This window comes from Panthera pardus, unplaced genomic scaffold, assembly GCF_024362965.1.
Source record: "Panthera pardus isolate Hobbes unplaced genomic scaffold, ASM2436296v1 HiC_scaffold_8, whole genome shotgun sequence".
Taxonomy (NCBI): Eukaryota; Metazoa; Chordata; class Mammalia; order Carnivora; family Felidae; genus Panthera; species Panthera pardus.
The window spans coordinates 81215524-81231445 of NW_026527013.1; the positions used below are offsets into that span (position 1 = coordinate 81215524).

A 15922-nucleotide genomic window follows, 5' to 3' on the forward strand; every position below is an offset into this window, starting at 1 on the left:
AGCTGGAATAAAAAAAAAAAAGTGAGAGAAAGACTATTTTCTAGTCACTAGCAGCTAACCAAGATATGACAGCTATGCAGAGTAGAAAGCAGTGGGGAAGATGGTGGAGTAGCAGGACCCTGAGCTCACTGAGTCAACAGTTACATGTATTGCAACTGACTTTGAAAGTGACATGAAGACTGGCAGAACAGATCTTCTACAGCTATTTGCAGAGAGAAGTCTGCAAAAAAGGATAGGAGGGGTAGAGATGTGGTTGGGAACCAAACCCCTGGTGTCACTAACTATAAATGGGAGGGACACCACAAGCACAGAGGAGTGATGGGATCAGACCCCACACTAGGGCATCCCTGGCCCTGGGGACCCACATTGGGAAGATGAGTCCTTATAGCATCTGGCTTTGAAAATCAGTGGGACTTCACTCTGAGAGCTTGAAGAATCAGCAGGGCTTGGGCTGCCGAGGTGGCTCAGTCACTTAAGTGTCTGACTCTTGATTTCAACTCAGGCTATGATTCACAGTTCATGAGTTTGAGTCCCGCATCAGGCTATTTGCTGACAGCATGGAACCTGCTTGGGATTCTCTTGCTCCTTCTCTCTCTGCCCTTCCAAAGCTCGTGCTCTCTCTCTCTTTCTCAAAATAAATAAACTTAAAAAAAAAAATCACCAGGGCTTAACTCTCGAAAGCTGGATGGCAATAGCAAGCCAAGCCTCTGCCCTTAAAGAGCCAGGATACTAAGTGACTCTCTGGAGACACAGCACAGAAGCAGCCTGGGCAGCACCTGGGTGTCTCAGTCGGTTAAGCCTCTGACTTCAAGCCCTGCATCGGGCTCTGCACTGACAGCTCAGAGCCTGGAGCCTGCTTCAGATTCTGTGTCCCACTCTCTCTCTGCCCCTCCCTTGCTCATGCTCTGTCTCTCTCTCAAGAATAAATAAAACATTAAAAAATAAATTAATTAAAATAAATAAACATTAAAAAATCTTTCTAATAAAAAAATACAAAATAAAAGTGCTTCGGGTATACATGAAGAAGATTTATTGACTAATTTGAGGTCATGTGTTGGAAGAGCAGAGATCTGCAGGAGAGTTCTTTGGGAGAAAAAGTTCTTTTTCTTGTCCTTCCTCAGCCTAGATAGTTGCATGCTTGTGGGAGTCAGTCCTAACACTCACCGGCCAGCCCTGGAATTTCTTTCAGCCCTGCCCTATCCAACTCACCTGCCTTGGCAGGTGTCCCACCACACCTGGCAGGAAGCCCTGGCTAGAACCAGCACCTCTCCAAAGTGACTCCTGCCCTGCAGAGGTGGGGAGATGACCCCACACATGACCCCACCTGCAGTTTGTGCGCAGGAAACAAGTCCTGCCCATCAGTACACCCACAGCTGTCACAGCAACTAATTGCAGATAGCCAGGCTGAGGGCCAGTCCCACCGACCAGCATGCCCACAGCAATCAAGACTCAGCCACAATAGGAGGACGCATGCAGCCCACACAGCAGTCACCCTAGAGCACTTGGTTCTGGTAACCAAGGGGGGACTGAACTACAATGCACCACAGGACCCCATCTACACAACGTCACTACTTTCAAGACCAATAGCCATAGCTGACCTACCTAATACATAGAAACAGACACAGAGAGACAAAATGGGGGGACAGAAGAATAAGTCCCAACTGATAGAATAAGACAGGGATGCCTGGGTGGCTCAGTCGGTTAAGTGTCTGACTCTTGGTTTTGGCTCAGGTCATGATCTCACAGTTCGTGAGTTTGAGCCCCACATTGGGCTCCATGCTGTCAGCACAGAGCCTGCCTGAGATTTTCTCTCTCCCTCTCTCTCTGCTCCTCCTCTGCTCTCTCTGTCTCTCAAAATAAATAAACTTAAAAAAAAAAGAATAAGACAAAACCACAGAAAAAGAGCTAAACAAAATGGAGGTAGACAATATACTTAATAAAGACCAAAGTAATGATCATTAGATACTCAGGGATACTCATTAGAGAGAGGAGTGGATAAACTCAATGAGAACTTCAACAGATATAGAAAATATAAAAAATAGCCAGTCAGAGCTGAATTAGGCAATAGTTGAGATGAAAAATACACTAGAGGGAATCAACAGCAGGTTAGATGATGCAGAAGAATGGATCAGCAACCCAATCAACTGAATAGCAAAAGAGAAAAGAATAATAAAAATGGGAATAGGTTAAGGGACACCTGTGACATCATCAAATATAGTTACATTTGGATTACAGGGATCTCAGAAGAAAAAGAAGAGAGAGAGAAGGGGGCAGAAAATTTATTTGAATCATAGCTGAAAACTTACCTAACCTGGGGAAGGAAACAGACATCTAGGTCTGGGAGGCAAAGAAAGCCCCAAATAAGATGAACCCAAGGAAGCCCACACCAAGACACATAAGAATTAAAATGGCCAAAAAAAAAAAAAAAAGCAGCAAGAAAAAGCAAACAGTTACATGCCAGAAAAAAGCCCCACAAGGCTATCAGGTGATTTTTCAGCAGAAACTTTGCAAACCAGAAGGGAATAGCATGATATATTCAAAATGCTGAAAGGGAAAAACCCCTACAATCAAGAATACTAATGTTATCATTAATTGAAAGAGAGATATAAGGTACCCAGACAAACAAAAGTTAAAGGAGTTCATCACCACTAAACCAGATTACAAAAAATGTTAAAAGGAATGCTTTACTTGGAAAGAAAAGACCATACCTAGAATTAAGAAAATTAGGAAGGGAAAAAATTTCACTGGTAAAGGCAAACATACAGTAAAGACAGCAGATTAATCACTTATAAAGCCAATATAGAGGTTAAAACACAAAAGTAGTAAAATCAATTATATCTACAACAATTAGGGGATATACAAAATAAAAAGATATAGACTATAATATGACATACATAAAACATGAAGGGCAAGTAAAAATTTAGTGCTTTTAAAATGTGTTCAAACTTAAGTGTCCATCTACTTTACGTAGACTGCTATATACATAGGATGTAATATATGAACCCCATGGTGACCACAATCCAAAAACCTGTAGTAGATGCAAAAGAAATAAAGAGAAAAGAATCCAAGCATAACACTAAAGAAAGCCATTGAGCCACAAGGAAAGAGAGCAAGAGAAGAGAGGAATAAAGAATAACTATAAAAACAACCAGAAAACAATGAACAAAATGGCAATAAGTACATATCTACTACTAATTACTTTAAATGTAAATGGACTAAATGATCCAGTAAAAAAGTGTAGGGTATGGATGGATGGATAAAAAATGGATAAAATGGATAAAACAGAATGGATGAAAAAAAAAGCAAAAAACAAAACAAGACCCATCAATATGCTGCCAACAAGAGACTCACTTTAGACCTAAAGATACATATACACTAAAAGTAAAGGGATGGAAAAAGCTATTCCATGCAAATGGAAGTGGAAAAAAAAAGCCAGGATAGCAATATTTATACAGACAAAATGGACTTTAAAACAAAGCCTGCAACATCAAAAAGAAGGGTATCATATAATGATAAAGGGATCAATCCAACAAGAGAATGCAATTGCAAATATCTATGCACACAACATAGGAGCACCTAAATACATAAAGCAAATATTAACAGACATAAAAGGAGGCTGATAGTAATACAATAACAATAGGGGAATTTAACACCCCATTTTTATCAATTAACAGAGCATCCAGATAGGAAATAGGAAACAGTGGCTTTAAACAATACATTAGGCCAGGTGAACTTAAGAGATATACACAGAACATTCCATCCAAAACCAGCAGAATATGCACTCTTTTCAAATATACACAGAATATTCTCTAGGATAGATAACATGGTGGGCCATAAGACAAGTGTCAATAAGTTTAAGAAGACTGAAATCATATTAAGCATGTTTTCCAACCACAATGGCATGAAACTAGAAATCCATTACAAGAAAAAAAAAACTGGAAAAAATACAAACACACGGAGGCTAAACAATAGACTACTAAACAACCAACAGGGCAAAGAAGAAATCAAACTGGAAATCAAAAAAATTGACAGAAACAAATAAAAATGGAAACAATGGTGCAAAATCTTTGGGACACAGCAAAAGTAGTTTAAGAGAAACGTTTATATAATGTAGGCCTACCTCAAGAAACAAACAAACAAAATTCAAATAATTTAACCTTATACCGAAAAGAACTAAAAAAAAAAAAAAAAAAAAAAAAGAACAAACAAACCAAAGTTAGTAGACAGAAGGAAATAATAAAGATTAGAGTGGAAATGAATGAGGTGTGCCCGGATGGCTCAGTCAGTTGAGCATCTGACTCTTGATTTTGGCTTAGCTTATGATCACAGGGTCATGGGATTGAGCCCCACATCAGGGCTCTACACTGAGTGTGAAGTCTGCTTAGGATTCTCTCTCTCCCTCTGCCACCCCCCTCCCCTACTCATGTGTGCTCTCTCTCTTTCTCCAAAAAAAAAAAAAAAAAAAAAAAAGAGGGGAAATAAATGACAGAGACTAAAAAATAATAGGAAAGATCAATGAAGCCAAGAGCTGGTTCTTTGAAATGATAAACAAAATTGATAAACCTTTAGTCAGACTTATCAAGAAAAAGAGGATGTAAATAAATATTTTTTTTTTTTAGAAATGAAAGAAGAGAAAGAACAACAAACACAGAAATACAAAAGATTATAAGGGAATACTGTAAAAATTATATGCCAACAAATTGGACAGCCTAGAAGAAATGAGTAAATTCCTAGAAACATACAACCAAAACTGAATCAGGAAAAAAATAGAAATTTTGAACAGACCAATTACTAGTAATAAAATTGAATCAGTAATATAAAACCACAACCAAAACCAAAACAAAACCAAAACAAAACAAAAAATCTCCCAACAAACAAAAGTCCAGGACTAGATGGCTTTACAGGCAAATTCTACCAAACATTTTAAGAAGAGTTAATACCTATCCTTCTTAAACTATTCTAAAGAATAGAAAATGAAGGAATGCTTTAAATTCATTCTGTGAGTCCAGCATTACCCTGATACCAAAACCAGACACAGATGCTACAAAAAGAGAAAATGACAGGCCAATATCCCTGGTGAACATACATGCTAAAATCCTTAACAGAATATTAGCAAACCAAATACTACATCAAAGGGATCAGTCACCACAATCAAGTGGGATTTATTCCAGGGATGCAACCTTTGCAAATCAATCAAAATGATACATCACATTAACAAGAAGGATTAAAACCCACATGATTATCTCAATAGACGCAGAAGTATTTGACAAAATACACATCTATGCATGATAAAACTCTCAACAAAGTGAGTATACAGGAAACATACCTCAACATAATAAAGGCCATATATGAAAAACCCACAGCTAACATCATACTCAATGGTGAAAACTGAAGGCCTTTCCTCTAAGACAAGGCAGAAGACAAGGATGTCCACTTTCACTACTTTTATTCAACAGAGTACTGGAAGTCCTAGCCATGGCAATCAGACAACAAGAAGAAATAAAAGGCATCCAGATTGGTGAGGAAGGAGTAAAATTGTCATTGTTTGCAGATGACATGATACTATATACAGAAAACCCCAACATTCCACCAAAAAACTATCAGGACTAATAATGAATACACCAAAGTTGCAGCATAGAAAATCAATATACAGAAACTTGTTGCATTTTTATACACTAATAACAATGTAGCAGAAAGAAATTAAAAAAAAAAACACAACTTCACTTACAATTGCATCAAAAGAATACATTACCTAGGAATAAACTTAACCAAGGAGGTGAAAGACCTATACTCTGAAAACTACAAGACCTTGATGAAAGAAATTAAAGATGACATACATGGAAGGACATACTACGCTTATGGATTGGAAGACTTAATGTTGTTAAAATATCCATAATACCTAAAGCAATCTACAGATTCAATGCAATCTCTGTTAAAATACAAATAGCATTTTTTACAAAACTAGAATAATACTAAAATTTGTATGGAGCCGCAAAAGACCCTGGATAGCCAAAGCAATCTTGGGAAAGAACAAAGCTAGAGGTATCACGATCTCAGATTTTAGGATATACTACAAAGCTATTATAGCCAAAATAGTATGGTACTTGCACAAAAATAGACACATAGATCAAGGGACTAGGATAGAGATCCCAGAAATAAACCCACACTTACATTGTCAATTAATCTATGACAAAGTAGGCAGGAATATACAATGGGGAAAAGACAGTCTCTTCAACAAATGGTGTTAGGAAACCAAATACTTACAGCTAAAAGAATGTTATTGAACCACTTTCCTACACCATTCACAAAAATAAACTCAAAATCGATTAAAAACCTTAATGTGAGACTTCAAATCATAAAACTCCTAAGAGAAAACCTAGGCAATAATCTCTCAGACATCAGCCTTAGCAATGTATGTATGGTTATGTCTCCTCAAGCAAGAAAAATAAAAGCAAAAATAAATTATTAGCAGTATACCAAAATAAAAAGGTTTTGCACAACAAAGGGAACTAACAACAAGATGAAAAGACCACTACTGAATGGGAGAAGGTATTTGCAAATGATATATCTGATAAGGGCTTAATATCTAAAATATACAAAGAACTTATATAACTCAACACCAAAACCCCACAAATAACCTAATTAAAATGGGCAGAGAACCTGAATAGACATTTTTCTAAACAAGACATATAGATGGCCAGCAGATGTTTGAAAAGATGCTCAACATCACTCATTATCAGGGAAATACAAATGAAAACCACAATGAGATCACGTCATCAATCAGAATGGCCAGCTAGGAAAGCAAGAAAGAAAGAGGAAGAAAGAAAAAGAAAGAAAGAAAGAAAGAAAGAAAGAAAGAAAGAAAGAAAGAAAGAAAGACACAACAAAAGAAAAAAAAGAAAGAAAGAAAGAAAAAGAAAGAAAGAAAGAGACAACAAAAGAAAAAAAAGAAAGAAAGAAAGAAAGAAAGAAAGAAAGAAAGAAAGAAAAAATAACAAGTATTGGTGAGGATGTGAAGAAAAAGGATTCCTTGTATACTGTTGGTGAGAATGTGAACTGGTACAACTAATACAGAAAACAATATGAAGTTTCCTCAAAAAATTAAAAATAGAAACCCCATATAACCTATTAATTCCACTTTTGGTATTTGTTTGAAGAAAATGAAAACACAAATTGAAAAAGATATGTGTACCCCTGTGTTTACTGCAGCATTTTTTACAATAGCCAAGATATGGGAGCAACCCAAGTGTCTATCAATAGATAAATGGATAAAGAAAAGGTGGTATACAACGGTATATTATCCAGCCATTAGAAAGAATGAAATCTTACCATTTGCAAAAACATAGATGGTATGATGTTAAGTGAAATAAGTTAGACAGAGAAAGACAGATGCCATATGATTTCACTTACATGTGGACTCAAAAACAAATGAACAAACAAAAAAATGGGAACAGACTCATACATACAGAGGACAAACTGATGGTTACCAGAGATGAGGTGGGTGAGAAATACATGAAATGGCAGAGGGGATTAAGAGATACAAAGTTTTAGTTAAAAAATCAATAAGTCATGGAGAGGAAAAGTATAGCATCGGGAATCTAGTCAATAATATTGTAAAAAAAATTGTATGATGACAGATGTTTACTAAACTAGTTGTGGTAACCATTGAGTAATGTACAGAATTTTTAAATCACTTTGTTATATACCTGAAACTAATATAACAGTGTATGTCAACTATATTTCAACAATAATTAATAAATAAATAATACATAAAAATATTTCAACCCACTCCCCCCCCCCCAGAAAGTAGAAAGCAAGTTGCTAAAGCAACAGTGAAAACGTTGAGCAGTGGAAGCAGAATCATGTGACCAAACATATGGGCACAGGCCAGAGGTGCTGCAGTGGAGTAAAGCCGTGCCCAGCCCCGCGTGGGGGATGGGGCATTACTGAGCTTGAGTCTTTGCTGAGGCCAGTACCTCAGAGCAATCTCTTAAAGCTATTTTCCCTGTGGAGAAAACAGGAGGATGCCAACAATGAGGAAAAATCATAGCTATTTTCATTTTATTAGTGTTTTTGTGTGTTTTGTTTTTAGTCAGAACAGTATCTGTGAAATTAAAATAAGAATTCAGGGCAAGAAACTCTTTAAAAAGGAATATGAGGATGACAGACTCTTCCAGCATAATAAGTCATGAATTAATGAGGACTTCAACTTCTTTCAACAATAGAATAGAAAGAACTAGAAAGAACACTTTTATGCTGGTTTAAAGAGTGGATCATTAGAAAGGAAACCCTGGGCACCTGGGTGGCTCAGTGGGTTGGGCGTCTGACTTTGGACCAGGTCATGATCTCACAGTCCGTGAGTTTGGCCCTGCGTTGGGCTCTGTGCTGACAGCTCAGAGCCTGGAGCCTGCTTTGGATTCTGTGTCTCCCTCTCTCTCTATCCCTCTCCTGCTCATGCTCTTTCTCTGTCTCAAAAATAAATAAAAACATTAAAAAAAAAAAAAAAAGGAAACTCAAGTTCAAGTCTTACTGGCTGAATTATAATTCGATCATGTAATATACTCATTTTTTAATGAATGATGCCATTTATTGTAGATATTTATATATTACTTCCCAGGTTATATCTTCTAAAGAAAAGTTTAATCTTAGTAAATTTAGGGGCTAACAGCAGAACAGAAAGATTGTATTGTAGATGAAATTTGTCTTTTCTTCTGTCACCTCATTCCTTTCCTGGTTTTATCCACCCTGCTGTGATATCCCCAATACTCTTACTTTACTCATCTGAATTCCTTTCCCTTATGAAAATCAGAATTTAGTAAAGAATGATTCCAATGATTTATGTTCCCCCTCACCATAAGCAAAATTTGCATATAATCTCCATCAAACTGAGGGTTTCCAAATGTCTTTGAACATCAGGCAGAATATTGGCCGGGATGGGGGGGGGGGGCAAGGGGCCTTTGTTGTATGCCTAAAATAAATCCATGATTGAGGAGGAGAACATTTGTCTTTGAAAAGTGGAATTAAGAATCCTGGGCAGTTTGTATAGATTTGAACCAAGCTTATCTCTATACCAAACAGACGTGGCCACATGTTTATTTATATGGCAAACAAGGGTGGCGATAACATGAGAAAAAATAACCCCATTTGCACTTCATAGTAGCCATGTACATATAACAAATGTGTTAATATAATATTATCTTTGCTCATTAAAGGAGATACAGAAAGTACAGATAATTTCAGGAATCCTCACATAGGTGTTCAACACACATGTCAGTCAATGTGTGTTATTGTGAATAGTAGCAAGTAATAAATTTGCACCTCTTTCAGTATATTCTGAAATCTTAATTTATATGGTTTTCCTATGCCTGTTTGGTGAGGCATTCTGGTAAGCTTTTTATTTTTTCTTTCTTTCTTTTTTTTTTTTAAAGAAAATTTCATTTTATATTCTTGAGAAGGCAAAATCATTCAGTTTAATAGTGACCTACAACTCTATATTATCAATACAGCTGACAATAATAATACCTTAGACTTACTTAAAAATGCTTTAATATTTTAAAAAATGTTTATTTTTGAGACAGAGACAGAGCGCGAGGGGGGGAGGGGCTGAGAGAAAGGGAGACAGAATCTGAAGGAGGCTCCAGGCACTGAGCTGTCAGCACAGAACCCAATGCGGGGCTCGAACTCATGAACCGTGAGACCATGACCTGAGCCGAAGTTGGAAACTTAAACAACTGAGCCACCCAGGCACCCCTTAAAATGCTTTAAAGTAAATACAATATAATGGGAAATTTTTAAGCTGCAATTTTAACTTAAAAAAATAGATAATATAACATTCCAAAAAGTGTATATGGTATATAGTTCTTCCAGTCCATTCCTGTCTCCTTACTGCCCAAGGCAACCATTGCTCTCATTTTCTCGTGTAGCTTCTGGAGTTAGCCTTTGGATTCCATTCATTTCTAATATTTGTTGTTTCATTCATTTATTTATTTATTTATTTATTTATTTATTTATTTATTTATTTATTTTAGATGACTCCAGAATTGATGATAAAAGCATGTACTTTTTATACTGGACGTTTAGTAAAGACACACTTTTGGTAAGAATGTGATTTTTACATACTATTTCTCTGTGTTTTTATTTTTTAATACTCTCCATATGAAGAACAACTCATTTTTAGCCAGTTGTTCTGATTTTATCTATTTAATCATGTCTCCACCATTTTGTATTATATATTTAATTTATTTTCACTTGGCTTTTACTTAAAGTATGTTCTTTACTTCTTCATGGTATTACTTTGTTGTGTGTGTGTGTGTGTGTTTTAATGTTTTGTTTTATATTTGAGAGAGAGAGCATGAGCAGGGGAGGGGCAGAGAGATGGAGACAGAATCTGAAGCAGGCTCCAGGCTCTGAGCTGTTAGCACAGAGCCTGATGTGGGGCTCGAACTCACAGACCGTGAGATCGTGACCTGAATCAAAGCTGGATGTTCAACTGACTGAGCCACCCAGGTGCCCCTGTGGTGTTTTCGTTTTTTTTTAAATTAAAACTTCAAAATTGAAAGTATAAGGTCTATAATCCCTTCATTTGAAACCCTTGGAGATATGTTTTCAAATTTATATTCCTTTCCTTAAAAATTTTTACAAAGGTATTTCTGCACATTGTATGTATTATATAACATCTTCAGTGGTGTCTGAGACAGCATGCTGGAACCAAACGTATTCAAACATATTAGTATTTCTACTATGTATATATTATATATGTATGTAATAAAATGAAATGTATATACATGAAATGAAATGAAAAAAGACTATTAACAATTATGTGTCAATTCCAGGGAGGTTCTAAAGCAAAATTAGATCAGGTCTAGTTTTGCCTCTAAATAGGTTATGGAAAAACTTCCGGATTCCAGATCTTTCTGGGTTTTAGAAATGTAGCAAAGGGAAGTGCAAGCTCAAAGGAAATGCAAGGACTAGCTAGAAATAAAACAATAACAATAATTGAACAGTTTCTTTCTATGCTGTGGTTTTTGAGGAGCTAAAGGAGGTGGTATTACTCCTTCTCCGTCTCCATTTATTTAGTAATGTATTGCCATAACATCAAAATACTATTTTTCTATATTTTCTGCCTCTAGCTCTTGGAGAGACATAGCAATACCTCTTACAAATGAAGATGATGAGCTGGCTGAGAAAATAGAAAGAGCAATGAAATATAATAATTTCAGACTTCAAAAATATGTATTTCGTCTCTGGCACTCTTATGTAAAAGGTCAAAAAAAACAACTTACAGGTAAATCCTTACATAGTATTGATTTGTTTTTATATTCAGGTATTCAAAGAATCAACACACTTAATGGCTAAGCAGTTTGTACTAGAGAATTTATTATTATGTCTAGAGAGCTGTCATGAAATGTAAAGCCCCTAATTTAAAATATTTAATGAGATTTGTGTCAAAGGGTTTCATCGTAACAGAAAACAGTCATGTTTAAAAGAAACTTCTGTATGTATTTGTGTGAAATAGGGATCTCCTATCAGCTTTTTTACTAATAGACCCCTGGTATATCACAGATGGGTACCAAAATTGATTATTTCTTGGTAGAGAGTTTTCCATTCATGACAGGTATTTCATTTGAAATGGGTACATGAGGAAACAAAGAAAATGAATTTTCTTTTCCTTAAACCTTTGATGAGCAGGCAGTGCAAGTACATGATCTTAGGAGCAGGGATAGAGGACTCCAGCCTTTTTTTATTTTTATTTTTTATTTTTTTTAATGTTTTTTAATCTATTTTTGAGAGACAGAGAGAGACAGAGAAGGGACGGGGCAGAGAGAGAGGAAGACACAGAATCCAAAGCAGGTTCCAGGCTGAGCTGTCAGCACAGAGCCCAAAGTGTGGCTCAAACCCATGAACTATGAGATCATGACCTGAGCTGAAATAGGTTGCTTAAAGGGGACTAAGTCACCCAGACACCCCGGGGGACTCCAGCCTTTTGTTCAGATTTTAGCCACTTCACCAAATATTGGTTTATCGTTGCTGCAAATTAGAGAATTATTTCCTCTTGATCCATTCCTGTTGGTCTCTCAGTCACAGTGAACCCTCTGAAGGTTTTGACATAAGACTGATGGACTTCTAATTCTGGGAGGAAACAATTGGTCGCAGTGAGGAAGCCACTGCCTTCTGTCAGTGGTATCCGGGGGCCTGCCTTAGTCATCCTTCTTCCTGGCCCCACCCGTGTATTTGAGCTTTGGACCCTTGGTGAAAACATAAAATGGAGCAAATTCTTTAATCATAATGCATTTAACTAAATTAGAATACTATCGCATGATTCTATTTCTATGAATAAGTTTGGAAATTCTGGTTTTATAAAGATGTGCTATCACATCTATGACATCTTAATTTATAAGGGCAAAGGTGATGTTTACAGGTTAATAAAGTCTCGGGAGTAGAAGTCTGCTATCCATAGTAATTAATTTTAGAAGAAATTAAAATCAAACAAAAACTGTCAGATGCAATATTGGTTCATATTGTAGACACTGGGTTTTTGGGAAATATCTTTAAATATATACAATAATCTAATAACTTTTCTTTAGATACACTATCGCAGGTACAAAAGATGTTGCACTGTTACAAGCTGACAGCTATCCTAACTAAATGGAGGGATAAAGCAAGACTTAAGTATAAAAAGAGAGAAGATGAGCTGGTACGGTATCTTGGAAACTTAGTATTTTTAGAAATTTAATTTTGGTGTTACATTGATGTGGCTTCAGACAATGATGCTATGTGTGGAAAGTACTAAAATCCTGAATATTACATACTTTTGGTGGGGTCTTTATTCTTGTAATTTAATAATTTAAATTTCACATCAGCTACCAAGAATATTTTCTAATAAATTCTGTTGTTTCAACTATGAACACTGAGAAAAATCATTTCAACATTTTGTTTAAAGTTATTGATAAAGACTAAGAATTTTGCTCAAGCAAGTGATTAGATGGGTATAGATATCTAAAATGGAAGAGAAACTATTTGTTGTGATAAAGACTGAATAGCTTTTTTCTAGGTAAGATTAAATTGTTGTTTATTCTTTTTCAACATTTAATGTAATAAATTATAATTTTAATATCAAATAATTTTAAAAATTACTAAATTACTAAAATTAAAGGATCATTCTTAACTGGGACACCTCCTCCCCCCCCCCCCAGCAATTAAAGCAATTAATTTTTTTAAATATTGATTTATTTTTGAGAGAGAGAGAAACAGAGTGCGAATGAAGAAGGAAGGAGGGGCAGAGAGAGAGGAGACACAGAATCTGAAGCAGGCTCCAGGCTCTAAGCTGTCAGTACAGAGCCTGACGCAGGGTTCAAACCCAGGAACTGAGATCATAACCTGAGCCGAAGTCAGACGCCCACCCGAATGAGCCACCCAGGTACCTCCAGGAATTAAAACAATTAAAATAGAGGATCCAAGGAAATTCCTCCAAACCTGAAAATATCTCTAGTTTGCTTAAGCTATTAGTAAATTACTATTTAACGTTGTTTTAGTAAGCACAGTAACTATTAGGATCAGACAGAAAAATGCTGAAATTTTTTTAGCTATATTATTCAGTAGGTAATATTTTATCAATAGTCTTTGAAATACAAAGTTGGAATAAATAGGAAAGAGAAAGATAAGAAGTTAAACTTCCTGTTTTGTCATTGCCTGGTGGAGCGCAGGATCAATGCCTCCCACCGCTAACTAGTTCAGATGTTGAGACTGATGATACTACATACGTCCCGAGAGGGCATGAAAAGATTTATTGCTTACATAATCCTTGAAACAGTGCTAGAGCCTGCAAAGGATACTGACATGCATAAAGCATATACTTGCTCTCTGGAAGTTTATTATCTGCTGGTATTGAACAGGTGTTCTTATAAGATGTCCTCTAGAATTTTGTGGAGTTCATTTTCAATGTTGCCAGTTAAACAGTTATACTTCAGGTACCACTGTTTTAATCTGCTTGTTCAGTGTTTTTCAACACTGTGTACTAAGCTAGTACTTTGACCTTGGCTCCCCCCATGCCTGATCAGTGATTGTCCAATGGTACAATAAATAACTGTACGTGACTAGTCTGCTCCTTTCACACCCCTCTAAAACTGAACATCCTTGAGGCAAAATCGTTCTCTTAATCATACACATACATTGAGTATAATGTTTTGCATGTAGTAGTTGACACAATTAATACATATAATAATGTATATTATACATAATATAGTATTATCCTTAGTATAGATGTATATTATATAGTTAATTGAGTGTTTAGAGAAAATATTTGCTTCTAGCTATGTGATTTCTTGGCCTAATAATCACTCACTTAGGAGGGTGAAGTGAAGGAGGCAGGTATATATAATAATATATATATACTATATATAATATATACTATATCATAATATGTAATAATTATATAACTATATATAATATATACTATATAATAATATGTAATAATTATATATTATATATAACTAATAATAATCAAAATTGTGTGTAAGATTTGTTTGCCCTTATGGCTTTTTCTTGATTATGCAGTTTTAAGGAATGTATTGAAAGTTAAAATGGGGACTTCTTGTCACAATAAATCAGGCAAGTCCCCAGATGCTTTCTTCTGTCTCTCCTTTTTTTTTTTTAATTTCTGTGCTAACCACCTCCTTTCCATGCCCCAAATATCAGTTCTATCATTACCAGAACCTCGACTCTGTGGGTTTCAGCTTTCTCATCTGAAGGAGGAGCTGGACCACATCTTCAAGGTAGTTGCCTGTGCCAATGTTGTCTTACAACTAATGGAAATGATCTCTAATGCCTTGGTGGTCCAGAGAATATTAAACATGCTATTGACAAGACAGTTTATATAACAATGATAGTAACAATAAATAGTGCTCAATTGGTGCTATCATGGTGTTGAGCACTGTGCTTTTTTTAAAAAAGTTTATTTTGAAGGAGTGAGAGAGCACATGCGCATACACAAGCCAGGGAAGGGCAGGGTGAGAGGGAGAGAGAATGGGCCCAATCCCATGAACATTTGAAATCATGGCCTGAGCTGAAATTGAGTCAGAAGCTTAACCAACTGAGCCACCCAGGTGCCCCACACTATGCTTGATATATATCATCTCATTTAACCTTTACAACAATTCCATGGAATTTATCAATTATTTTCATGGCAGATATTAAAACATGAACTTCAATTGCTAAAATGGAGAAACAACCTAAAACTCAAAGTAGCTGCTAATGGAGAATCCATTTTTCCTGAACCAAGTCTGTCTAAAGTCTCTCTTGAAGGCAATATTCCTGAATGTGACATTTCACTGTTACCCCAAAGAGCGGTCTCACAGGTTTGTATGAATTCATGTACCGTAACTAGTCATTTTCACAATGCTTATTTAAAGAGTGGTTTTATAAACCTTACATGGATGATGGAGATTTTATTTCAAAGATATACGTGTTTTTTTACAACTACATTTGGGTTAAGCTAATTTTTTTAGAGGCCATCCTTTTGGATGGCTATAAGATGAATCTGACAGTCAAAAGTGGGGAAAGTAAAGCTGTAGGAAATGTTTTTCTTTCCTTCCTCCTTCAAGTACATGTTGTCATTTAAGGTGGAACAGATTTTAGATACTCCAGTGCTCACTTTTTAATCTCCAATCCCTCCCTAATCTTTTAATCTTAACATTATTCCTCTATTCGGGGATGTAAATGGTCTTGTCTTATTGCAACTTTCAGTTAGTTAAAATATTTATACTTTCTTCCTTAGATTGTGAATTCATAAAAAGAATCATGTAGTTACATCTTACAATTCATTGAATTGATCTCTGAAAAATAAACCATAATTCCAACTACTGGTTATATTCTCTCCTATTTTGATAGAAAAGTAACTTCTACTTTGTGAGGCTACCTGATAAGT

General features: G+C 35.8%; 2 protein-coding genes across 2 annotated transcripts in view; one reads left to right on the forward strand and one right to left on the reverse strand.

The window, feature by feature from the left end:
- Positions 1-15922, forward strand: part of FBXL13 (F-box and leucine rich repeat protein 13) — a 210685-nt gene that overhangs the window by 25337 nt on the left and 169426 nt on the right. Inside the window, exons 4-7 of the mRNA XM_019451264.2 lie at positions 10029-10096; positions 11130-11284; positions 12585-12694; positions 15186-15353. Coding sequence (XP_019306809.1) covers positions 10029-10096; positions 11130-11284; positions 12585-12694; positions 15186-15353 — 501 coding nt within the window. The remainder of the gene's footprint in view (positions 1-10028; positions 10097-11129; positions 11285-12584; positions 12695-15185; positions 15354-15922) is intronic.
- LRRC17 (leucine rich repeat containing 17) overlaps positions 1-15922 on the reverse strand; it is a 117321-nt gene that overhangs the window by 8540 nt on the left and 92859 nt on the right. The gene's annotated exons all lie outside the window — the stretch shown is intronic.